The sequence below is a fragment of the Solea solea genome, chromosome 17, assembly GCF_958295425.1.
Source record: "Solea solea chromosome 17, fSolSol10.1, whole genome shotgun sequence".
Classification (NCBI taxonomy): domain Eukaryota; kingdom Metazoa; phylum Chordata; class Actinopteri; order Pleuronectiformes; family Soleidae; genus Solea; species Solea solea.
In genome coordinates this window covers 20,932,756-20,958,969 of record NC_081150.1, presented here as the reverse complement: position 1 = coordinate 20,958,969, position 26,214 = coordinate 20,932,756, and the positions used below count along the sequence as shown (strand labels likewise).

General features: G+C 43.3%; 1 protein-coding gene across 3 annotated transcripts in view; it reads left to right on the top strand.

Annotated features, from left to right (window-relative positions):
• The window catches only part of col12a1b (collagen, type XII, alpha 1b), a 111,963-nt gene that overhangs the window by 17,135 nt on the left and 68,614 nt on the right, over window positions 1–26,214 (top strand). For all 3 annotated transcript variants that reach the window (XM_058613866.1, XM_058613865.1, XM_058613868.1), the window contains exons 11-23: window positions 754–1,032; window positions 1,108–1,383; window positions 11,025–11,294; window positions 14,022–14,288; window positions 15,495–15,687; window positions 16,198–16,322; window positions 20,128–20,277; window positions 20,395–20,514; window positions 20,603–20,767; window positions 20,902–21,048; window positions 21,336–21,481; window positions 24,666–24,795; window positions 25,253–25,398. In XM_058613866.1, coding sequence (XP_058469849.1) covers window positions 754–1,032; window positions 1,108–1,383; window positions 11,025–11,294; window positions 14,022–14,288; window positions 15,495–15,687; window positions 16,198–16,322; window positions 20,128–20,277; window positions 20,395–20,514; window positions 20,603–20,767; window positions 20,902–21,048; window positions 21,336–21,481; window positions 24,666–24,795; window positions 25,253–25,398 — 2,414 coding nt within the window. The remainder of the gene's footprint in view (window positions 1–753; window positions 1,033–1,107; window positions 1,384–11,024; window positions 11,295–14,021; window positions 14,289–15,494; window positions 15,688–16,197; window positions 16,323–20,127; window positions 20,278–20,394; window positions 20,515–20,602; window positions 20,768–20,901; window positions 21,049–21,335; window positions 21,482–24,665; window positions 24,796–25,252; window positions 25,399–26,214) is intronic.

Sequence of the window (26,214 nt, the reverse complement as noted above, 5' to 3'; positions counted from 1 at the left end):
CAGTTTAAGTCTACGATATCTTTAAGATCAGTTCACGCCTTTATCTCACTGTCAGACACACTTTTCCAACAGGAAACTGAAGTTTGTAAACCGCTCACTCTCCCACACCAAACCCCATAAAGAACATCAGTGATTTTCGCAGCACACAGGAGTTGTTGATCCACTGCTGCCTCCATCACTAAGTTCTAATGTCTTATTTTGTCACTTCGGCGTTTGAAATCCTTTACTCAGAGTTCTCTCAGTGACACAAAGTGACCACACGAGGCAGCAGAGGACCAGCAGCTCCTGTGTCCCCGCCAGCTAAAATCACTGATTTTCTCTATGGGCTTTGGTGTGGGAGAGTGAGCGGTTTACAAACGTTTGTTTCCTGTTGGAAAAGTCTGTCTAACAACACAATGAAGTAGAAAACACATTCTTAAGATATTTCATGCTTAAGCTAAAGTTGATTTACCACCTAAGCTTTGTATTGAGTGGCTAAAATCTGGGTTTTTTTCAACGATGTCTTTAACTGCTTCAGTATACCAAACATCAGTGTCACACAAAGATATGTGAAGAACGCACAGACTTTGTGTTGTGATGTTTTCGCCATAAATTAAGATTTTATCAGGGTTTTTTTTTTTTGCCAAATAAACTCGACTAATTAAAAAAAGCCAGCATTTGTCTACAACTTCCATCTGTGTCTGTTTGTGATTAGATGTGAAAAGTGTTCAGTGTCAGTGTGATTGATTTTGAATGTTTAAACTGTTTCTCCAGAACTGGTCCAGCCGAGGGCGCTGGCCTTCTCCGACGTCAGCCCCAGGAGCTTCAGGGCCTCGTGGGAGATCGACGCCAACAACGTCGAGTCCTATCTGGTTCAGTTCAAGCCGGCGGACGACGCCGAGGGACATTACATCTCTATGTCGGTGCCGGGGGAAACACTCACCGCCCTCCTGCCGCACCTCGTCCCACTCACTCGCTACGAAGTCAACGTTTACGCTCAGTACGACAAAGGAGACAGTTTGCCCGTAAAAGGTTATGAAACCACCACAGAAGGTATTTGAAGTCTAGAAGTCGATCTTTGTTTTAATCAAAGAGCATTCAACACTAAACCTCACTCACGTGTCGCAGAACAAGGCCCAGTGCGGAACCTGCGAGTGTCCGAAGAGACCACAAACAGCTTCCGCGTGTCGTGGCTGCCGGCGCCGGGAGCCGTCACTCGATACCGGCTGAGCTACGAGCCCACGGACGGCGAGAGCTCCGTCCTGGAGACGACCACCGACGGCACTGAGGCGACGACCGTGCTCCAGCAGCTCCGCCCCCAAACGACATACCGCGTCACTGTCACGCCCGAGTACCAGTCCGGCCCAGGAGTCCAGCTGCAGACCGAAGGCACCACCAAAGAAGGTGAGTGAAGATTCACGATCAGTGTAAGAAGTTGATCTAGAGATCACTTTACTCCCGGTGAAGCTGCACTTCACTGGCTCCCGGTTCGTTTCTAGCAATATTATAAGGTTATATTATAACCTTTTTAGACTTTAGATAAAGTGATGAATACAGACGACTGCCCCCTGCTGATCGTGAAAGTTATTAGCAGAAGCTGTGCGATCTAGAGAACGACGACGTTGTTGTTCTTCTTCTTTTCCAACATCCTCACAGGTGTTTTAGCAACGCGTTTGGCAACGTTTTGTTCTGATTTCTCTTTTTTGCATGTTAAACACTGCCACCTGCTGGTGGTTATTAAACCTCATGTAAATTGCCGTGTCTGCAGGGACCGAGGTGAAGTGAGTTGACGCAGCTAATGGCTTCCACGGCCTTTTGTTGTCGGCGCTCAGCGTCACGCCTCCTGGCCTTCAGTCAAACCAGAGAGAATGAGAACTTACACTTTTATCCCATCAGATACGTTCCTTTTGTAAACCAGAGATTAAAAAACAGCCAAGAGTTTAAACATGTGATGATCAACAGATGCTAGATGAGGCTTAGAGGCTGCGATAGCTGTAGAGGCTTTTTGTTCCAAATGCGATCTCTGAAGCTGTGAGAAGCCCAGAGAACAGAGGAAGTCGCTGGTTCTGATCCACACCAGCTGCCTGCAGATCCTGGAAGACAAAAACATTCAAATGCACATTTAAAGCCACAACATTTGGGGCTCATTCGCACGTCTTTTCGGGACCGTTTCCATCGTGGATTCAGTTTTTTTCTCAGTGGTTTCGCCATCCGTCACTCGGTGTTTGCTTTTATTTTTAAATAAATGTGGCGGCGGTGCCAGGGAGGCCGCACGTGTTTGACCGCGGTGGAAAACAACGTCCAAAGCCTCGCCGGTGTTTGTATGACCTGCCGCCGCCCGCCGAGCTGCCCGTCGAGTCCAGTCGGCCTTACAGGGAGAGGAATGGAAACACGGACGCGCTCAGACTCTGGACACACGGACACTTTATCTCCTGTGGGCTCTGTCAGTGTTTGCACTTCAGGGGATGTTTAGCGGTCATTTGGAGACACATGCAGCTGTAAAAGAATAAATCATATTCCCGTGAACACTTCACCTCCAGCTGCTCATCGTCTGAAGCTACTTTTTTGTTTTTTGTAATTTTATCTCTGTGTCTTTGACAGATTATTATTAAAAAGTAGCAGGAATATTCACAAACCTCTGGTCCCAGCTGGGTTTTCTCCTTCCTGCCTGTGTCTTACAACAATGTTCCCACTGCAGCGTTCACTCACTGTGCCGTGACTTTATCTCCAAACTATGAATTGATGCAATGCCCTGAGGTTTGTCAGGATTTGCCCTCTTTGCTGTCTTTTCCACAAAGTTAGGGAAAAAGTTGCCAATTAGGAATTGCCTCTTTTTTCCCTTTTGACCACTATTATTATTTTTATTGTTATTATTATAATAATAATAATAATGTATTAATGATCAATTATTATTTATTATTATTATTATTAATAATAATAATAATAATAATAATAATAATAATAATAATAATAACAATAATACTAATAATAACAACAATAATGATGATGATGATGAAATAGAAGCCATTTTCCTCGCTCAGACGTCTGTCAGCGGAACATAGTGTACCTACTGCAGGGAACAGCAGTAAAGGATTTGACAGCAGTGCTGGGCTGTAGGCGTTAACAGCAGGGAGTTAAACAGGCCTCATGAGACATGGCTTTATTTTAACAATTATTTTTTAGAGGGGAAATTGTGTGAACACGTCCTGCTTCTCTTTCACAGCCTCTTACAACTCTTTACATCCTGTTTGCTGCTCGCTGCAGACACACTTTTGTTTTTTTTCTTCTCCTGTAAGTTATTAATGATACTGACACGTACTCAGCAGTAATGGAGCTAAGAGCGCCCCCTGTGTTTTTAACACAATCAAATCTACGTCAGTTAAAGTTGACCATATCTTTAAGAACACGTTCACGTCTTTATCTCACTGTGAGACAGACTTTTCCAACAGGACACTGAAGTTTGTAAACCACTTACTCTCCCACACCAAAGCCCATAGAGAAAATCAGTGATTTTAAGTTGTTGATCCACTGCTGCCTCCATCACTAAGTTCTAATGTCTTATTTTGTCACTTCGGCTTTTGAAATCCTTCATTTGGATCGACCTCAGTGACGCGAAGCGACCACACGAGGCAGCAGTGGACCAGCGGCTCCTGAGTCCCCCGCCAGCTAAAATCACTGATTTTCGGGTTTGGAGTGGGAGAGTGAGTGGTTTACAAACCCAAAAAGAAAAGTGAGAAAAAGTGTTAAACACACTATGAAGACATATTGTGGACTAACAGACTAAACTCTGCGTATTAGGCTGTAGATGGAAAGTTCTGTGTCTCAAACATTGTCAGACATCCCCCCCCCCGTGTGACCTGTAACAACAATTCACAACCATGTGGTCGTCGCTTCTCTCTGAGGGTTACTTTTGTCTACAAACACAAAAGGATTCTGTTTAAATGATTTCTTTGAAAATATTCACATTTAAGAAGCTGAAAAACCACACAAAAAAACACAGATTACCAGCAGACGATTCATTTCGTGCTGGATTATTAATTGTCGCTGCCCTAGATTAAAAGCCGTTTCTGTGATTTTTATTTTCAGCTTCTTAAATGTGAATATTTTCTTCTTATAATTCGATCATTTTTTAGTTTGTGGACAAAACTAAGACGTTAGAGGACATCCATCGACAGACGTGGACCTGCGAGGACTCTGTGTTGTAGTGTGTGTGTGTGTAGCTGCAGTGACAGTGGACACATCATCCAGAGGCTGAAGCTGAGAAACAGCAAGACTGGACAGGAATGTGTGAGAGTGGAGCTGAGAGCAGGGCTGGAAGGTTAGGAGGAGCAGGAGAGACTGACTCACTGTGCTCCTCTCTGTTTATGTCTCTGTCTCCACGATGGGCCTTTGTTTCCTGCTGTCTCACCTTCCATTAACTCCCAGATTCTCTGCTCTGCTGTCTCCTCACATTAGTCTCTGCATGTCCTCTCTTTCCACTTTCTCTCTCCGTCTTTTTCTCGGTGTCTTCATGTCTTTCAGTTCCACCCTGTGAGGGCTTGCCTGGAATTTAATAGTTTTAATAGCTGTGTTCACTTCTTTCTTTCCGATGCGTGGTTGTCCCTCACTGGTGCATTTGTCTTCTTACTGATGGGGAGTCCAGCTCTTCACGAGTCTCACTCAGAACCTTCTATTTTATCCACGGGGTCACAAAGCAAAGGTCACAGCATTGGTCTGTGACCTTTAGGTCGACTTCACTTCACCTCAAAACACCTGTTTTGGCGTTTTTTCATTATACAGTTCCAGCACGACTCAGCACAACTCTACTCATTTTGTTGTTTTATTTTTCCATCAGTGAAAGAACCTGGTGTTTTTATTTTAGTTCCTGCTCTGACGAGGTGACATCAGCAGACTGCCGGCCTCTGATTGGTCACAGAGTGTCGTCACGGTTCCAAATTCTACTCAAAGTTCCAAAATCTACTTAGAATCCCAAAATCTATTTATAGTTCCAAAATCTATTTATAATCCCAAAATTTCAGTTCAGTTCAGTGTCAGACGTTCAGTGGTATTTCAGTTCAGTGACTGTCGGACGTTCAGTGGTATTTCAGTTCAGTTCAGTGTCAGACGTTCAGTGTTATTTCAGTTCATTTCAGTGTCAGACGTTCAGTAGTATTTCAGTTCATTTCAGTGTCAGACGTTCAGTAGTATTTCAGTTCATTTCAGTGTCAGACGTTCAGTAGTATTTCAGTTCATTTCAGTGTCAGACGTTCAGTAGTATTTCAGTTCAGTTCAGTGTCAGACGTTCAGTGGTATTTCAGTTCAGTGACTGTCGGACGTTCAGTGGTATTTCAGTTCAGTTCAGTGTCAGACGTTCAGTGGTATTTCAGTTCAGTGACTGTCAGACATTCAGTTGTATTTCAGTTCAGTGACTGTCGGACGTTCAGTGGTATTTCAGTTCTGTCAGACGTTCAGTGGTATTTCAGTTCAGTTCAGTGTCAGATGTTCAGTGGTATTTCAGTTCAGTTCAGTGTCAGACGTTCAGTGGTATTTCATTTCAGTTCAGGGTCAGACGTTCAGTGGTATTTCAGTTCAGTTCAGTGTCAGATGTTCAGTGGTATTTCAGTTCAGTGTCAGACGTTCAGTGGTATTTCATTTCAGTTCAGGGTCAGACGTTCAGTGGTATTTCAGTTCAGTTCAGTGTCAGACGTTCAGTGGTATTTCAGTTCAGTTCAGTGTCAGATGTTCAGTGGTATTTCAGTTCAGTGTCAGACGTTCAGTGGTATTTCAGTTCAGTTCAGTGTCAGACGTTCAGTGGTATTTCAGTTCAGTTCTGTCAGACGTTCAGTGGTATTTCAGTTCAGTTCTGTCAGACTGAGTGTGACGTACTGAACCATTCTGTGAACAAATCTTCCTACTGATTCACTTTCACTGGAAACAGCCGCCTGTGTTGACTGATAGCAAACTGAGTCAAGTTGGAACTGTGTGAGAAGGAAAAGAGCCGTTAGTGTTCTGACCAAAACAAATGTAATCTGAGGGAAAGTGTGTTCCTAAGAAGAAACAACCTAAAATGATTTTACAGTAAATCAAACAGAACTCTAACTACTGTGTGAGCACGACGGCGGAACTCTGTGAGGCTGTTTGGATGTGAGCTGACGCACAGACACTGAAGCTGAAGCTTCTTAAACACTCGTTTGAACGCAGCCCAACAAACGGAAACAAAGCAGGACTTTTCTGATTGTGGGCTCAGTGTAGCGTGACACTGCTGTGCGATGGAAAACCACGCACACACACAGTTCAGGAACCACAAACGTGTATTTGTCAGTGACTGATTATCGTGATTACGTCGTTATCGAGCTCCGTGTGTGTGAGTCGCTCCTGAAAGTGTGCGATTTGGTTTGACGTCTGCGTTGGGATCTTTCTGTGCGTTCCTGATCTGAGCAGCTGATCCAGACCTGCCTCAGGGGGTGAGAATGGAGAATGGTGAGGTTTGGACTCATTTTTCCGAACATATGACAAGGCCTCAACTTTCCAGTTTGGCCCCTGAGAAGCAGTGGAGTGTTTCAGCGTGGCTGACGGAGCGCTCTGTGGAGCAGAGCTGTGATAAAACCACACACAAACGTCTCACTCGTCTCCTCACATGTTCCACAGTATGTGGACAAAATGTCTGAGTCGACTTTTAGAAAATAGTTTGGCTAACTTTAGCTTCAGTCTGTTTGTTAACTTTAACTTTTGTGTTTGATTAACAAAGCTGGGGTTAGTTAAAATACATGATAATGCTGACTTACCTCACAAATGATAGTTTGGCTAACTTTAGCTTGAGTCTCTTCTTTTACTACCCAGGGGCTGTTCATGTTCATGCTAATGCTACACTGAAAAAACTAAAATGGTTGACAAACTTAGAAATAAATAAGTACATTTGTTGCACTTAAATAAATCAAATTCATTCAAACTAAGAAATCTTTAGACAGATTATTTAAACCTGCTTAGATTATCTAAGTTTTAATGCTTTTATCCTTTTTACTGGAGTTTTGCTCTCCTGTAAACTTGGAATTTAGGAGCATTTCCCTGTGTAAATCAAAGTCTGAGGGTTTGAAGTAGAATGTGACTTCACAGGAAATAAGATCCTCCGACTGTGTGTGTGTGTGTGTCTGTCTGTGCTGCTGCTTCACTCTCTGAGCCACAGACAGTTTGTCCTCTGATGTAAAGTAAAACCAATAACACTGAGGCTGAGTGATCTCATTTCTTTTCCTTTTTTTCTTTCTTTCTATTACTTTGCTGCCATCTGGGCCACCCGCGAGAAAACAGCAGTCGCTCTCTGAGTCTAAGCCTGAGTCTGAGCCTGAGTCTGAGCCTGAGTCTGAGCCTGGGGCTGAGTCTGGGTCTGGGGCTGAGTCTGGGTCTGGGGCTGAGTCTGGGTCTGGGGCTGAGTCTGGGTCTGGGGCTGAGTCTGGGTCTGGGTCTGAGTCTGGGTCTGAGTCTGAGCCTGAGCCTGAGCCTGAGTCTGGGGCTGAGTCTGGGGCTGAGTCTGGGTCTGGGGCTGAGTCTGTGTCTGGGGCTGAGTCTGGGTCTGGGTCTGGGTCTGGGTCTGGGTCTGAGGCTGAGGCTGAGGCTGAGTCTGTGTCTGAGTCTGAGTCTGAGTCTGAGTCTGAGTCTGAGTCTGGGGCTGGGTCTGGGGCTGGGTCTAAGTCTGAGCCTGAGCCTGAGTCTGGGGCTGAGTCTGGGTCTGGGGCTGAGTCTGAGGCTGAGGCTGAGGCTGAGTCTGTGTCTGTGTCTGTGTCTGAGTCTGAGTCTGAGTCTGAGTCTGAGTCTGAGTCTGGGTCTGAGTCTGAGTCTGGGGCTGAGTCTGGGTCTGGGTCTGGGGCTGAGTCTGAGGCTGAGGCTGAGTCTGTGTCTGAGTCTGAAGGTGCTTCACGTGTCTGTGACTGTAGATCAAAGAGACTTTCTATGGTGACTGTACTGACTCAGTAGCAGCAGCAGCTCAGCAACCTTACAAGACAGACGGACTCATGTCGGGCCTGACTGACGCATTATTACATTAAACATCAACTATCGACGATCGATTTATTCATTTAATGATTCATTTCAATCATAAAAAAACAGTTTCTGATGATTTTTTAGCTTCTTAAATGTGAATATTTTCAGTTTTTACAGAATCAGAGAAACATTCTCACGTATCATCTGCATAGAAACTGACTTTTCAACAACGTCCTGCCCCGAAAACACAACAAATAAACCTGCACGCAGAAAAAGTACCAGAAAACTCTATTGTAAAATTAACTAAGAGGACTTTTACATATTTTGAAGCTTCCAAAACACTTTTATTAAAGAAAATCAACGAGTTATTGATTATTTCCTTATTTCGAGACCAGAACTGCAACAATTAATAAATTACTAAAGGTTTTTCATATTTAAAAAACAGTTTGTATGATTTTCCAGCTTCTTAAATGTGAATATTTTCTGGTTTCTTTGCTCTTTTAAAACAAAGAATTCATTCAAAAGGAATAATTTTTGTGTTTGTGGACAAAAACAAAGACGTTTGACAAACACTGATCAATATTTTCTGATATTTTATGAACCAAACGACTCAATGATTAATCGAGAAAATAGTGGACAGAAACGTAAAAAGACGAATGTCTGCAAATGAAACGATGAGGAAACTTTTAGGTGGAAAATAAATCGTTCTGTTTCTAAGAGAATTTCAGTTATTTGACGTTTATTATTTGACGTCTTTCCAGAGTTTGAGAGACATTTTTCAAAATGTTCTGACATTTTATGGACAAAACAACTCATCCATTAATCAGTTATGAAAATACGCCCTAGAATCATGTGGTTTTGACTCTTCCCCCACTTCCGCCAAGTGGCACAGTCCGATTCACTTTGGAATGTTAAGCTAATATTTGTGTTTTGAACGTCAAGATGAAATTTGTACTTTTCCACAGCCCACTGTTGTTGTAGCTAGTGTAGCGATCCAACTTGTAGAGGGGCGGAGCTAGACACTCTGTCGCTTGCTGATTGGCCAACAGAGGTAAAAATGTTTTAAGGTAAATTCAAAAGTTCATGTTCAAACCCCATTTTCTTATTTTCGACAGCTTGATTTTAAACCATGTTAAACCTGTAAATCTTCACTAATTTTTTCCCTGGAACTGGAGGAAACGTCAGTTTAAATTTGATGTTTATTCAGATTAAGAGTCTCGTGTCAATCTGCGCCGCTCAAATAGATTTTTAATCCCTACATGTTTGTTCAAACTCAGTATCTTTGTGGCAGTGTCATGCTGCCCGTCAGCGCCGCGCTAATCCCTGACGAGTCATTAATAGTTTTCCATCGCTCGTCCTGTCTCGGCACGTCGTCCTGCGACGATCTGGCAGGAGGGAGATCTAGCCGACACACGCGGCCTCATTTCATTCCAGTGACGTCGTGCTTTTTCTTTCTCTTCTTCTTCCTCAGCGCAGTTGATATCGGACCTGGCCTTCGATTGTCAGTGTGCACAGAATTCCGATTTTTAAAAAAATGAAAGGCCCTTCGATCTTTGGCCAGAAACTCATAAACATTTAAAAGTGGTTCCTCCAGAGGTCTGAATCAGTTCTGGCAGAAGCTCCGCGGTGATTTATTTCACGGTCCCTCTCCTTGATTGTGAGGCTGGATGTGATATATAGTGATAATTATCACGCAGTGGAAACTTGGCAGCAGGAGCTCCTCTCTCTACATGCTCTCACCTATAAACTGGAAGAAGGACAACGACGTGATGTTTGACCTCCATCTGCTGCATGTCTGCTTGCAGCAACACCAGCCAGTGAGTTAGATCTGGTCCCAGGGCGTTTGGCTTCCGTGCCGCAGCCTCTCACAGAGTCCAGATGAAGTCCTGAAACTGTGTGGAAACACTTGGGTTCTGTGTTGAGTTCAGTGTGCAGAAGCCAGTTTGACTTTAAGTGGTGTCTTGGGCGTCCAGCAGAGCGAGGAGCCCAGGATCATTGGTTAAAGGCCTAGTTAAGGTCATTTAAGTGTAGTCCTGACACATCCTGGCCAGCATGTCCTTGTGGGCCTCATACGGGTTATATTTGGACGGACAATATGGGTCCCAAGTGGGTTTATGCACTGTTTCCATGGTGGCTCCATCAGTGTTCGCCCACTTAAAGCTCATGACCAATTATGGCGCTTTTTCACCACACAGTTCCAGCATAACTCAAAAATCTACTTTTCTACTACGTCTTTATCTCACTGTTAGACAGACTTTTTCAATAAGAAACTGAAGTTTGTAAACCACTCACTCTCCCACACCAAACCTCAAAGAGAAAATCAGTGATTTTATCATCACACACAGGAGTTGTTGATCCACTGCTGCCTCCATCACTAAATTCAAATGTCTTATTTTGTCACTTCGCCTTTTAAAATCCCTTGTTCAGATTGACCTCAGTGACACAAAGTGACCACACGAGGCAGCAGAGGACCAGCAGCTCCTGTGTCCTCGCCAGCTAAAATCACAGATTTTCTCTATGGGGTTTGGTGTGGGAGAGTGAGGTTTTGTGCTTCCTGTCCTCTGTCTCTTCCTAATGAAGCAGAAATGTCTTAAAATATCCTGAGAAATGTCCGTCCGATCTGGAGAGGTCCGTCTGACCTAGTTTCCATAAAAAAAAAAAAGAAAAAAAGACATAAATAAAAATACCGTGACAAATCCTGGAGAGAACGTATGAGCAGCTCAGACGGATAACTTTATTTAAAACATCTGTGGTGATTTGAGAGGAAATTTGAGGATTTATGCCTCAGTATATAATCTGCGTTTTGGCTCATTCACCATGAAATGTCCCCAGATTATTATTTAATCAAATTATTTTTCAAAAAATTAACTGAAATTTTATTTTCCAGGAAGCATTTTTGACGTCTTTCACAAAACATTACATTTTCTCATACTGTCTGAAGTCTTTTTTTACTTACTTACTTTATGACACTCTTTCAGTTGAACTTCACATCCACAGACGCTGGCGTTCAGCGTGAAGTAAAACAAACCGTTAAATGTGAACATTGTGTTTCTGCTGAGCCTGAACTGACCACGCGTGCTGCTCGTTTCCAGACGGCGGTCCTCCCAGAGACCTGGTCACCAGTGACGTGACCGACACCAGCTTCGTGGCGTCGTGGACGGCTGCGCCGGGCAACGTGAGGTCGTACCGGGTTCAGTGGAAATCGCTCTTTACCCGGGAGTCCGGGGAGAAAACTGTCCCGGGACACGTGACGAGGACAACGCTGGACGCTCTGACGCCAGAGACGCTTTACCAGGTGTCTGTCGCTGCCGGCTACGACCACAAAGAAAGTGACGCCGTCACCGGACAGGAAACCACAGACGGTGAGACAATCTATTCAGTTTAGATTTAAAGTCACACCAGGTTTTTATTTAGTCATTCAATCACAACATGGATCATAATGACAGAGAGAACTGTGAGGACATTTTGACCAATCACAGGACAGTTCAAAGGGCACCTCCTCTGTTTCTGCTTCTTCCTTTTTCTATTGTTTCTGTTGCTGTGTCTGCTTCTTCTTCTGCTCCTTCTACTGCTTCTGCTGTTCATGCTTCGTCTTCTTCTGCTGTTTCTGCTGCTTCTGTTTCTACTGCTTCTTCTGCTGATTCGCCTTCTGCTTTTCTAATTATCGCTAATTATTAAAACACAGGAGATTTTCTTTAAAAAAAAAAAAAAAAATGTATAGGGCCCTAAAAGCGCACCTTGTGGAACACCAAGACGAGTCAGACAATAAACAGATCAGATAGATAAATAAACAGATAAATAAACAGCAGAACAAAGTTGAAGTTTTTGAAAAATACAGCTTGAGACAGGATTTTATTTTGAAAATCAAAGCTCAGTTGATGTTTTATATTGGTTTAAATCTTATTTTTTACTGATATCAATCTGAAAGCTAAACATAGAATTGTGGAGTTCCTCAAGGCTCAGTTTTGGGCCCCAAATCTTTTTAGACTCTTTTTTTCTCCCCTTAAATGAGGTTTAAATACGTTTTCTTTGTGACGTAGACGGTTGTTGCTGAAGCGATGTCGATGTGAACAGCCACTAGGTGGCACCCTCTCTTTCTCTGTTCGCTGATCTGCGATTAGCCGGTTTCCTGTCTAATGAAGTTGAGAGGTGGGGAATGTGATGGCGTGTGTTTGTATTTAAATCGTATTGATCCAGAACAAACCTGAGTTTTTTCCCCTCTCTGAACTCTGTGGCTAATGCGGCGCGCGAGGCCATTCGGACGTTTGGCAGAAAACTACGTGGTTTGATTACAAAGGAAGAAAATGTGACACGAACACAAACACAAGTAGATTCACTGCATCCTAAAAAACATGTTTGAGAGTTCACGTCAACTCGCAACCTTCTCAGGTTTCCGTTTTCAGTTCACATTAACTTCAACCTGCAGGTCTGAAGTGAGTTCACGATGTGTGTGTGTGTGTGTGTGCGCGTCTGTGTGACGTAACACACACTCAGAGACGAGACGCGCTCTAAATATGTCAACGCTCTCCTCTCGTTATCCACACATGGGAAATCAAAGGGTCTCGAGCGACATAGGCGGGCTTCCCCACACACACACACACACACGCGTGGCGGAGGTTTATCTCAGTTCACCCACGCTTACGTCCGCCCTCGCTCCCATTTTATTCAAATTTAATGGAAAAGTTAAGACGCTGCCGTGTTTCTTTCCATGAATACATTTTTTATTTTCCCCAGAGTGAAATCAAGGTGCTTTGAAACACAGAAATCCAGCGTTGTTGTTTCAAATCACTCGCAGCCGTCTTTGGAACAGTGTTTTGACAGGAAAAGGGAACATTTTTAATCATTTCTGGATAAAAAAGGTAATTCATAAGCAGTTAGTTCTGGCTGAAAGCTCACGGTTACAGCTCCACTCTGCTGCCAGCACGACAGACGGACAATGGCTGTAACAATAATGAAATGACTCTGAGCGAAAATCAACGCTCTCTCTCGTGCTCCTTGTTCTGGCCTGGACCTGCCACCACATCACAAACTCATATTTATCTGCCGTCACTCAGGCTGTGGTTTCCACCAATAATATCACAGAGAAGTCAGAGTCAAAGCTCCACCGAGGCGCTTCGGTTTGGTTTCACTTATAAAACCATTCAAATGTTTTCCATGCTTGTGTAAATTCTGTCTTCCTTTGTCGCCAAGAACCGATCTGGAAAAAAAAAACTGTGGCTCATTACAAGCTGGTTTTTATTTGTTTTAAAAAGTCTTCTCATTGTTTCTGTTGGATGTGATTTAAAAAAAAAACCTTTGCACATCAACGTTTGACGAGAATAAACGAGGAATTAAAGGCTCGTCCTCGCTGTTGTGTAACCCTGGATTTAAACACTTTGTCACTTGTGTTTTTACAAACCAGCACCTGAGATCTTTACATTCCGATCCACTGGATCCAGAAGAACTTTCTGGATCTGGATCAAACTTTTCCTGCTTATAAATATTACAATCCTACATAAACATGACAAAATTCATCCTGAGATATAAACATCCACACTCTTTTAATTTAATTTGCCGCCAAATCTGTAATCTAAATCACATCTGGATGAAACCTGGTCTGATGGAAGAGAGTCCGGTCCTATACACACACAGCCAATCCCATTCAAATCTGATTAGTTTTGACCGAGATATTTTACAGTTTTGCCCCTTAATAAGAGAATGAAAGTAGAATTGTGGGGGTTGCTCAAGGCTCAGTTTTGGGCCCGAAAATCTTTTTAGATTTTTTAGATTTAATGTAGTTAAGGTTTCTTTTTTTGACGTAGATAGTTATTGCTGAAGAGATGTCGTGGCTCAGTAGAACAGCCAATAGGAGGCGCCCCCTCTGTCCTCTGTTTCTCTGTTAACTGATCTGTGATAAGCCGACGTCTCCTGTCATGGCTCAGATGTCCTCATGGACACAAGAGGAGCAGAAGTCTTGATCAATAACCACAAACATCCTGCCTTCCCCTTTGAACCTTTGTTTTGGTTACTGCTCATATTTCCTGGACTGGGACCAAATCATGTGTTCACACTAATCATGTGTTCACACTCTCTGTTCCTGTGTTTTTCAGCCTCTGCTGCTGGTAAAAAACTCACCGTGTCTGACGAGACCGAGCGAACCATGAAGGTCACGTGGACGGCGGCGCCGGGAAAGGTGGTCAACTACCGGCTGAAGTACGCCCCGGTGGGCGGTGGCAGGGAGCTGGTCATGAAGATCCCCGGCGGGGTCACGTCCACCGTCATGCGGCGCCTGCAGCCCAAGACCACCTACGACATCGCCGTCCAGCCCATCTACAAGCGCGGGGAAGGAAAAGCAAGGCAAGGAGTAGGAACGACACGTACGTTGGTCCATAATTCAACCCTCTGCGAGAGACACCACACTTTGGTTTTCTTAACCAAGACGCTTAAACCTGAGCTCAGTCTTAGGACTTTGTCCTCGGTGGGATGACGTGAAGAATCTCCTTGTCGTGGCTGCGGTGCCAGTATCACGCGATTACTTTATTTACTCACAATTTAGCTAAAAAAAACCCGAAACGTTTCAGTCCAATGATGTTCTTGGGGAAAGGGAGGGTTGACGGGAGAAGTCCTCTTTGGTCGCAGTCCTCAGTCTCGCCATTAGATGTCATCACTTCTTACAAACTGGACCTTTAAGTTAAAATACTTTAACTTTAATTAGAAGTGAAAAATGTGTGGTTTTCTGTGTCTGCGTCGTTCAGTGTGAACAAAACTTTAACACCAGCGTTTGGACAAAGCAACGAGAAATCCTCGTCAAGTCGCAGTCAACAATTTCATTATCGATCGAATCAATCTGTCCATTCATTATTTGCTCCAACACTCGATTGGTCAGAGGAGATGTATCTCGTAGCTCGTTGTGTCTTCACATGCGGATTCAGCCGTCTGAGGCTACACCTGAGTCCAGATTTGACTCCAGTTGGGGGGCTGGACTCAGTTGGGGGTTTCAACATTCAGCCGGTCCCAGTCTTAGTCTGCTTCCTGCATTTGCTTCACTTGAAGCGTTCTGAGACCCACCCCTAAGCTCAATTGCGCGTTCACACCTCCCCAAACGAATCGGACTTTCTGCGTAAACGAGCTAGCTTCCATTAAGAAGGCGCTGGTGTAACCCTACCCTTAAGACAAGAATGAGGGTTTATTGACTTCTTTAAATACAAACGGGTCATGCTAGCTCGAGTCATGCTACATTGGAAACAAACACGGCGTTGTCGTCAGCGTTGCGTTGAGCTCTTTCTCGTCGTTCCACCGAGAATGAAGGTCCAGGTTTGAACACGCACACTTCCCTCCACCACACGACTAAACGCACAGTGCAACACACGGCCAATCACATGCTAGCACGACTAACACACGGCATGACACTGGGCTTTTTAACACGAGACACCGGGTCCAAGGAATTGTATTATGGACTAATGAGAAACTGGCTTGAATGTGTGAAATCGTGGCTTAACTTTGAAAAAAAACAAAAAACAAAAAAAAAACTTTACCGTTGTTTGTCCTGATGTCCTGCCCCGGCGTTCTCTTTTCTGTTCCAGTGTCACCTTACAAAAGTCCACAGAACCTCCAGACGTCAGAACCCACCAGGAACAGTTTCAGAGTCACCTGGGATCCAGCGCCGGGAAAGGTCAAGGGCTACAAAGTGACCTTTCACCCCACAGGGGACGACATCGACCTCGGGGAGCTGCTGGTCGGCCCCTATGACAACACCGTAGTTCTGGAGGAGCTTAGGTAAACTTTGCCCGAGTTTAAGTGAATCTGCTGAAACTGACTTTTATTTATCTTCCTTAGTCCTTCTCTCTGTTTCTGTGTGGCAGCGTTACAGCGCCACCTACAGGCCCGACACGTGTAAGCGATCGTTCATGGAAAGTTCCGTTTCCGTGCGGATTAGAGAAAATCGCTAAAGTCTAAGTGAAAATATAAACTGTGTCTCAGTTCAAGCCCCGCCTCCTTCTCAGATTCCTCCCACTTCCATCTATGAACAATAATGGCTGCCAACAACGAAAAAAAACATCTGAAAAACACATTTTAAGACAAATAAATAAAACTGGATTCTGTTTGTTGCTAAAAAAAAATAGGCAACTTCACTTTACCATCACCATAGCAACCGCACACAGGTACTCACTGAAAGTCCTGAAAAATCAGTGTAAATGAATTGAATGGCTGATGTGTGTCGTTAGAAACAGGATTTCCTGTTTCCTTTGACATTAAAGTAAAAATAGTTTGGTTTTTTCTCCTCAGGGCAGGAACGAAATACTCGGTGGCCGTGTTTGGGATGTTTGACGGCGGGGAGAGCACGCCGCTGGCCGGAGAGGAGAAGACGACTCTGTCCGACACTCCTGAGCCGCCTCCTCTCCGCCCGTCTGGTAAAAGCCGATCACCGCGGACCGACCACAGTGCACCTCACACACCACAGAGCGGGGCCTGAAGAGCAGATGCTCTCTGATCCCGGGGCCGCCTGGATTAGTACCAGGCCAGAGAGTCCAATATTTATTTGTTGTCGGGGGGGGGGGGGGGGGTGATGATGATTCATCGCACTGTGGCTTTTCCCGTCTGGAGCAGAGTGACCTCAGTGGAATGCTGAAGTGTTGACACTTAGGCCGACACGTCACTCGTTCGCGGCCTCATCGCAACTTTAACATCAGATTCTATTCAGAGCGATCAAAATCTTCAACATCGCGTTAAAGTGACAGTTTAATCGCACTTCGGTGAAGCAGTGATGCAAGGGAAAGCAGATTTTAGCCACGTTCATAAACTCACTCACTCTCCCACACCAAAGTCCTTAGAGAAAACTAGTGATTTTAACATCACAGCACACAGGAGCTGTTGATGTACTGCTGCCTCCATCACTAAGTTCAAAGGTCTTACTTTGTTACTTCAGTGTTTGAAATCCTTTGTTCAGATTGACCTCAGTGACACAAAGTGACCACACGAGGCAGCAGAGGACCAGCAGCTCCTGCGTCCCCGCCAGCTAAAATCACTGATTTTCTCTATGGGGTCTGGTTGTGGAGATTCTTAAAACATTGTAGACTTAAAGTGACGTAGATTATTATCAAGCAAGTCTTTTGTTCTGTGGTTAAAATCTGGCTTTTCTTGTGTTCCTGCTGGCAGAGAGCCGACCTGTCTTCTGATGGCAGTTCTGACCCTGGGCAGTAATTCCTGCTCTAATGTGATGCAGACCCAGTGACCGACTGCCCACAGAGCAGAGAACAGGCCACACGCGTCCTCGACATTTCACGCTGAAGGCTGCTTTAATCCAAACACGTATGTTCCCCTCTCATCATATGTTCTGGCAGAGCTGCCGTGCAGCGTCCTTCATACGCCACCAGAGTCTAAATCATTCTTACAGGTCATTTAGAAACTACAAACAGAGACTTTGACACAATTCCAGCAACAGTTTCTTTGAATCACACAACGTTATCTTCAGCAAGAATCTTTTTTTTAATCACTTTAAATGATCTTACTGTCTAAGACTACGGAGGCCTGTGGGTGCAAAACAATATTACACCATGTTAAACATACAGACTTACAGAGACTGAGAGGAATTTACATTCAATACAAAGGGCACATTTCCAAAGAAATGAGAGAAATTTACAAAAAGATGAGAGAAATTCACAAAAAGATGATAGAAATTTTCAAAAAGATGAAAGAAATTTACAAAAAAATTGGAGAAAAACGTCATAAACAGCATAAAATGTCTTTTCTCCTCTGGAGTTTGTTGTTATTCTGATTTAAAACTGGCTTGACTCCTCCCCCAAACGTGGGACGGTAAATGATGCGATTGTGCTCTGACGTGTCGTAAATACGACTCTTTTTCCACAGAGTCTTGAAATAGTTTGAATGTCCTGGAGATAAAAACAAGCGAGAGGTTTGTTTAGTTAAAGTGACATTTCTGAGAGTCAGAAATCGACTTTATCGTCTAACTCTGACATGTTTTTTAAACTACATTATCACAGATGTCTTGGATCCAAGGCTTTTAATATGAACAACCTTTTCCCCCTAAAATAAATTTACATTCCCACACTGATAAAGTGTTCCTTAATCAGGATTCACATTTAAATGTCATGTTTTCTAACACCTGTGATGCTGTTCTGCTGTAAAATAAGTGAATGTGTTTAGGCACAGAAATGACTCACTGAGAGCGGGAAAATAATATAACCAGGTTGGGATTTTTTTGTAAATTGTAACATCACAATGTCATCTGCACAAAAACTCACCAAGACCAAGATCTGCTTTTATGGGATCCTCAGCTGATATTTACACCAAAGCCTTAGACAAAAGTGTATAAAGTACCTTAAAAAGATACTGAAAGGGTAACAGTACCTTGCAAAGATATTTAGAGAGAGTAAAAGTACCTTACAAAGATCCTTAGAGAGTAAAAATACCTTACAAAGATACTTAAAGAGTAAAAGTACAAGTGTGTGACTAGAAAATTACATTAAATTAGATTGTGGAATTATAAGTAGAATTTGGAATTGTAAGTAGAATTTGGAATTGTAAGAAGATTATGGAACTTTAAGTAGATTGTGGAACTATAAGTATATTTTGGAACCTTAAGTAGATTTTGGAATTACAAGTAGATTCTGAAATTATAAGTCGTTTTTGGAATTATAAGTAGATATTGGAACTTTAAGTAGATTTTGGAATTATAAGTAGAATTTGGAAATTTAAGTAGATTTTGGAATTATAAATAGAATTTAGAACTTTAAGTAGATTTTGGAATTATAAGTAGAATTTGGAATTATAAGTAGATTATGGAACTTTAAGTAGATTGTGGAATTATAAGTAGATTTTGGAACTTTAAGTAGATTTTGGAACTTTAAGTAGATTTTGGAACTTTGGAAGTTAAGTCCGAACTGTGCGATGGAAAAGCGTATCTTCAAGAGAATCTTCTAAAAAAACAACAACAATAATCCAGAACTGTTGCTGGGGTTTTGTCAGAATTATGGTCTGGATGATTCACTCACATTATTTCACCCACAGTTGTTGTCGTCGTCGTCGTCGTCTGCCTCTGTTTATAACAACATCTGTTTTTATTTACAAGCGGCGGAGCGACACACGAGCATGGTTGAGCGCGCGCACACGCACACGCACACACACACACACACACACACACATACTGTACATCCCATGGTTTGTGTGCTAACCTGTCTTCACTTGCACACACAGGACAGGACACTTTTTAACCCCACAGGTGCAGCAGGAATGTGCTGAGGCATTGTATATCACCGTGTCAGTGTCACTGCGAGGTCGCACACCACTCACTCCACTCTGTCCTGGACTGAAACAGAGAGAGAGAGAAGAGGCGGAGGAGGAGGAGGAGGAGAGCAGAGAACCTGCAGCTGTTACTCCACGTTGTTACCTGTGTGAATTCTGTGTGTTGTGATGTAAACGCTGTGTAAAATATGACTGTCCTCTGTCCTCTGTCCTCTGCACTGTGATGTTTCTTCACTCCTTTACACACTTCTTCCTCCTCCTCTACACACACACACACATTCTCAAATATGGATTGGTTCATATTAAAGCAGACGGTTAAGATGTTTTTCTGAAGTGTGGTTGTGCGCAGCGCTCTGAACCCACAGTTTTGGCGGGGATTAGCATAAAACACACAAACTTAACAAAAGACCCACTTAATAAAGTCTACATGAGATTAAGTCTGTGACATCTTTAAGAACACGTTTCACGTCTTTATCTAACTGTTAGACAGACTTTTGTAAACCACTCACTCTCCCACACCAATGCCCAAAGAGAAAACCAGTGATTTTAACTCACTCAAATGTCTGATTTTGTAAAATTCGGCTTTAAAAAACTTTGTATTTATGTCAGTGACACAAAGTGACCACACGAGGCAGCAGTAGACCAGCAGTGTCCCCGCAGGCGGAAATCACTGATTTTCTCTATGGGCTTTGGTGTGGGAGAGTGAGTTGTTTTACAAAAGTCTCTCTCACAGTGAGCTAAAGACATGAACCCGTTCTTCAGATATCGAAGACTTAAACTGACATAAATTTGATGACTTTGTAAGTGGTTAAAACCATTTGTTCCTTTTTTCCACTGAGCGTGAGCCTCCGTGTCTCAGGCTCGTCCTCTTGCCTTTGTGTTGTGTATACAACCACACTTCATAAAGTCGTCCGGAGTCTCTCACTCCTCCTCCTCCTCACTGTCTCTCTGCAGGAGCTGCGTGTAAGACGCCGGCGAAGGCCGACATCGTGCTGCTGGTGGACGGCTCCTGGAGCATCGGCCGCATTAACTTCAAAACCATCCGCAACTTCATCTCTCGCATGGTCAGCGTGTTCGACATCAGCCCTGACAGAGTCCAGATCGGTAACCGTGCTCGATCACCTCCTTTCATACCCCCGTGTTTACGGTGGCGCGCCCTCTCCTGGTGTAATCACCGCTGCAGCGTCTTCTGCCGCTGACCCGCTGATTCTCCCCCCGCAGGTCTGGCTCAGTACAGCGGCGACCCGAAGACCGAGTGGCACCTGAACGCTCACCCGAACAAAGAGTCGCTGCAGAAGGCCATCGCCGGGCTGCCGTACAAAGGCGGGAACACCATGACAGGTGATTTCACGACGACGCCCACTCCTTACTTCACCACTCACAACGCTTGACGCGTTCAGTGTCTGAGTTCTGTGTCTGTGGCACACAGGTATGGCTCTGACCTACATCCTCAACACCAACTTCAAAGCCGAGGTGGGAATGAGACCCGACTCCCGCAAGATCGGCGTCCTGATCACTGACGGAAAGTCTCAGGACGAGATCGTCGCCAGCTCCCAGAGCCTGAGAGACAGCGACATCGAGCTCTACGCCATCGGTGAGACGAGATTTTTATCATCAAAAATCACAGAAAGTAGAAAATATTCACATTTAAGAAGCTTTTTGTTGTTGTTTTTTGGTTAGCGTTAGCATTAGCATCAGCTCATGAACGATGTTTTTTTTCCCTCGCAGGTGTGAAGAACGCTGACGAGAACGAGCTCAGGTCCATCGCCACCGACCCCGACGAGATCCACATGTACAACGTCAACGACTTCAAGTTCCTCGTGGACATCGTGGACGACCTCAGCAGCAACCTGTGCAACAGCGTCAAGGGTCCAGGTGGGAACACGCGCCTGACCATGTGACCTAGAATCACACACGTTATTACCACGTGTGGCACCTGTGGCACTGATCTGTGCCTCACGAGCACTAAAGGGTTAAAACTCCACACAGAACCCGTGGAAGCCTTTTTTTTTTTTGATTTATTGACTGTGTGTGTGACAGTGTTTATTATCTGTACATGAATTACTTACATCTGTCAGCGCACAGAGAGCGTGCGGCAGATTTGTGGCGACAGAGTTCACCGTGTGAAATAGTCGACGTGTCCCGTCATCTCGTCCTTTCAGGAGGAGAAGGAGTGGAGTCGCCCACCAACCTGGTGACCTCGGACGTGACCCACTACTCCTTCAGAGCCACGTGGACGGCACCCGGCGGCCCCGTGGACAGATACCGTGTCGTGTACGCGGCTGCGGCCGGAGGACCGAGCTACGAGGTGAGATGAAAGGGATTTTATTTAACCCATGATCACTTCCCACACACACAGTCCATATTTAAGTCGTGTTAACATTTGTTTGATGACCACACCAAAGCCCATAGAGAAAACCAGTGATTTTAACATCACAGCACATAGGAGTTGTTGATCCACTGCTGCCTCCAGCAATAAGTTCAAATGTCTTATTTTGTCAATTCGGCTTCAGAAATGCTTTGTTCAGATTTACTTCAGTGACAAAGTGACCACACGAGGCAGCAGTAGACCAGCAGCTCCTGTGTCCCCACGAGCTAAGATCACTGATTTTCTCTATGGGCTTTGGTGTGGGAGAGTGAGTGGTTTACAAACTTCAGTTTCCTGTTGAAAAAGTCTGTCTCACAGTGAGATGAAGATGTTAAAGTCAAGTCTTTTCTACAGTCATAGACTTAAACTGACTGTAGAAAAGACTTGACTTGACTCCACACATCGCCTCGTCTCGTCTGACTTCTTCACGTCTTTGTCTGTGGAGCCTGAATGAAGCATGACATGTGACATGTGATATATGATTTTTACATGCTGGGTCTTATCTGTCGTGAGCTCAGCGAATTCCTCATTTACAAGCAGCCACTAAAGGAAGAGAAGGTCAGAGTTCAACACACTCACGAAGCCTCGGGTTCACAGAAATATTCACCAAAACACAGTGAAATAAATGATTAAATAAACGTAAGATGGCAGGGAAGTGAACAAAGTATTTCATTTTATTAGAGTTTTGTCTTCAGCCAACGCAGATGCCACTTTTTACAGAAGAAGCCAGTTTTTATTTTTATTTTCACTGATTTTCTTTTCTATTTTTGTCCCAAATCTGACAAAATGCCACTGTTTATTATTAATAATAATAATAATAATAATAATAATGATCACAAATTATACAAACATATATTTATAATAAAAACTAAATATGAACTACATGAAACACATCGTCATCACCAACAAAATCAAACAGAAATCATTTCTGGCTGAGTCATGTTTTTATTTCTGCTTTAATCAGAGAATAATCTGTAGATACTCAAGTTTGTGATATCATTATCGGTAGATACTCAAGTTTGTGATATCGGTATCTGTAGATACTCAAGTTTGTGATATTGGTAGATATTCAAGTTTGTGATATCGGTATCTGTAGATACTCAAGTTTGTGATATCGGTAGATACTCAAGTTTGTGATATTGGTATCTATAGATACTTGGGTTTGTGATATTGGTAGATACTTGGGTTTGTGATATCGGTAGTTACTTGGGTTTGTGATATCGGTATCTGTCGATACTTGGGTTTGTGATATCGGTAGATACTTGGGTCTGTGATATCGGTATCAGTAGATACTCAAGTTTGTGATATCGGTAGAAACTGGGGTTTGTGATATCGGTATCTGTAGATACTTGGGTTTGTGATATCGGTAGATACTTGGGTTTGTGATATCGGTATCTGTAGATACTCAAGTTTGTGATATCGGTGGATACTGAAGTTTGTGATATTGGTAGATACTCAAGTTTGTGATATCGGTATTTACTCAAGTTTGCCATCTCTACTTTCAACACAAATGCAAACATGCGACTGATACATGCGTCTCTGCGCTGTCAAAACTCTCACTGTCTAATCCCTTAATCTGTCAATCAAATTAAGGCCAAACATTCATTTTTTTTCTTCTTCTTCTGAACCCAGTAAAAATACGTTGCTGTTGTTGTAAACATACGGAGCAGAGACGCGTGTCATCTGCAGGTGTTGCTTCAAGAAAGAGTGAAGCACATGGTTTTTAACCAAAACCACAGAATTCTTGATTGTGGGAAGAATGCGAGCAACGTGGATGTGCGTCGGGAGTTAATGGATCGCAGGTACAACTCTTCTTCTTTGTCTCTGGGTTTGATTTTCCTGTCCCGATGGTTCAGGAATGCAGCACAGAGTTTTTTTAACGTCCCACACGACGACGACAACAACGGCGGCAATGACGACGACTTTCCCACCAGAGCACGAAAGCAGCGCGACAGTCCAGGACTGGACCGCCATCAAACCCCCGTCTGAATGACCTCATGGTGGAGACACACACAGATTTGTTTTTCTGTAACTGACAAACTGTTTGTGTTCCTCATTAGCTTCACTCTCAGATGCTAAATCATCATCTGCGAGAGCAGCTGTGAGAGCAAAACAACAAACGTGAGCATCTTCTGTCTCGAGCCGATCGTGCCGTCAGTCAGAGAACGTTTCCTGGGATAATGACGCCGTGATTAGTGGCTGGAACGTTTCCTACTCACTGACCTGCTCTCACGTCCATCCTTTTGTTCCTGGACGAGAAAAAGTAAACGTCGTCTCATAAAAGAACAGAACGTTGGCTCTTTGTTCAGAACTGAGCTCCAAAAACACAAAAGACAAGGAGCGGGCGCCCTGCGCTTTCCAGTGATTCAGATTTGAACTAAAACATACACAGTCATTGATAAAGTAGAGATTATGCAGTATAATGTGGATTATATAAAATGTAAAACTGTAGATCTTTACACTACATCCATTTAAAAAGTCTAAGAAATAATAATAATAAAGAAAAATTATAAAATAATAATGTTTTACAGGAAATTAAAATAATAAATTAAACCATGAGATTAGATTATATTAGATATGGATTTGGTTGGAATAGCGTTGAGTTGGATTGAGATTAGACTGGATTTGATAGGATAAGATTGGGATTGGTTTTGATCGCACTGAATTAGACACAGGATTATATTTTATTGCACTGGATTAGATTTGATTATCTTAGATTAAGTGAAATTAGATTTTGATTACGTAGCATTAAATTGTATTGTATTGCATCAGGATTAAAGTGGATTATATCGGATTAGAACATATTATTTTAGATTATATTATATAAATTCCACATTAAACTGGATTGGGTGAGATTGATATTATTGATCCCACACTGGGAAATTCACTATGTGTATATATACATATACATATATATATATACATATAGTGAATTTCTATGAATATATGTATATATATACATATATTTAAAGTTTAATAATATATGAAATCGTATGAATTGGTGTCGGATCGTCTGCTGTCGTATCCTCTGTGTGCTTTGACTAAATTGTCAAATGTCCACTAACAAAGAAATGTGTCCTAATTGGATTAAATCCTAATAATAATCTGGCATCTGTGGTTGCAGGTGATGGTGGACGGGGCGGTGACCACCACGGTGCTGGAGAACCTGACTCCGCTTACAGAGTACGTCGTCAGTGTTCACGCCGTGGTCGGCGAGGAGTCCAGCGAACCTCTGAGGGGAACCGAGACGACCCGTGAGTCTGCTTCCTCCTCATAATCTCACCATGGCGTCTGAGCGTCCGGCTAAATCACATTTCCTCAGCAGAAACCTTGCCGTGTTATTCTTGGGTTTTGGCATTAATCCCTGAAGGAAATCAGAATCAATCAAACAAACTGTACAAAAACAGGAGCCTTAACATGATCCAAGGCACCAACTATTCTGTTACACATCAGAAACGCCAGCATTTATGATCTCTGTGGGACAGTCTGAGATTATCTAACCCCTAATGTCACGGGGTCTGTTTCTAACATTATCCTCGTCTCGTGCCAGAATCCTCTGAATTTGATATGTATCAGAGAAATGACATCACTCCCGCTCGATCAGTTTTTTGGTCTGAAGACGACAAAGGAGACAAAAAAACAGCTGTTGCACTTTGTCCTCTCCATACTGAAGTTCTGTAAATAAAACTGTCTCTATCTCCGTCCTCTCAGTGCCGCTGTCCACCGTGAAGAACATGGATGTTTACAATGAGGGTGTCACCAGTATGTGGGTGAGGTGGGACGGGGTTCCCGGAGCCAGCAGCTACATGCTGCTGTACAGATCCATCAACGCCACCGAGCCACAGCTGGATAATGAGGTAAAGAAATGCTTTTCAAACGAACCTGTTTCAACCCTTTCAGATTATAAACTTCTTAAATTAAAGGGTGCAGAGCAACAAACAATCAGAACAACATGTGCTCCCTTTGAAACATCATAAAGATGCTCTCTTAAGAAGCTCCTATTTGCTACTCCCTTTTAGTGCTACCTTCAGAAGCTCTCTTTTGGTGCTTCTTTGGAGGTTTCTTCTGACACTCCCTTAGGGTACTCCTTTCGAAGCTGCCTATTGGTGCTACATTTGGATTCTCTGTTTGGACACTCCCTTTGAAAATCCCTTAGGATGCTCCCTTTAAAACTACACAAGGCTGCTCCCTTTTGAAGTTCTCTAAAAGCAGTAGCATACCGTGGGGTTTCAGTCAGGGCCTTCAGTAAAAAAAAAAAAAAAAAAAACACGCACAAACACCGACTATATTCACAAGACAGTTGATCTACAACAACCATAGCGCACACACACACCACTGCGCATCTATAGGCTACTGCATCATTACCACCACATCTTGCGTTATGTCACTCAGCAACCGCAATTTCACAAGCCACAATATGACACAAAAACAAGCTTCCACATTAGCATAGGCATCAGCTACGCGGGGAACACGTCCACGGCACTATTTATGATCAACAGTTTTGTCCTCACCACTTCTTAAAATTTTTATAAATTTATCATTAACACTTAAACTACCGTAAATGATGTACCTCTTCGGTGTAGGTCTTCCTCTTGAAATAATTTCCTTCTTTTCTCCAAACTATCGCCTTGAAAAGTGCACACGAAGGAGATCAGAAACATGATAGATTGGTG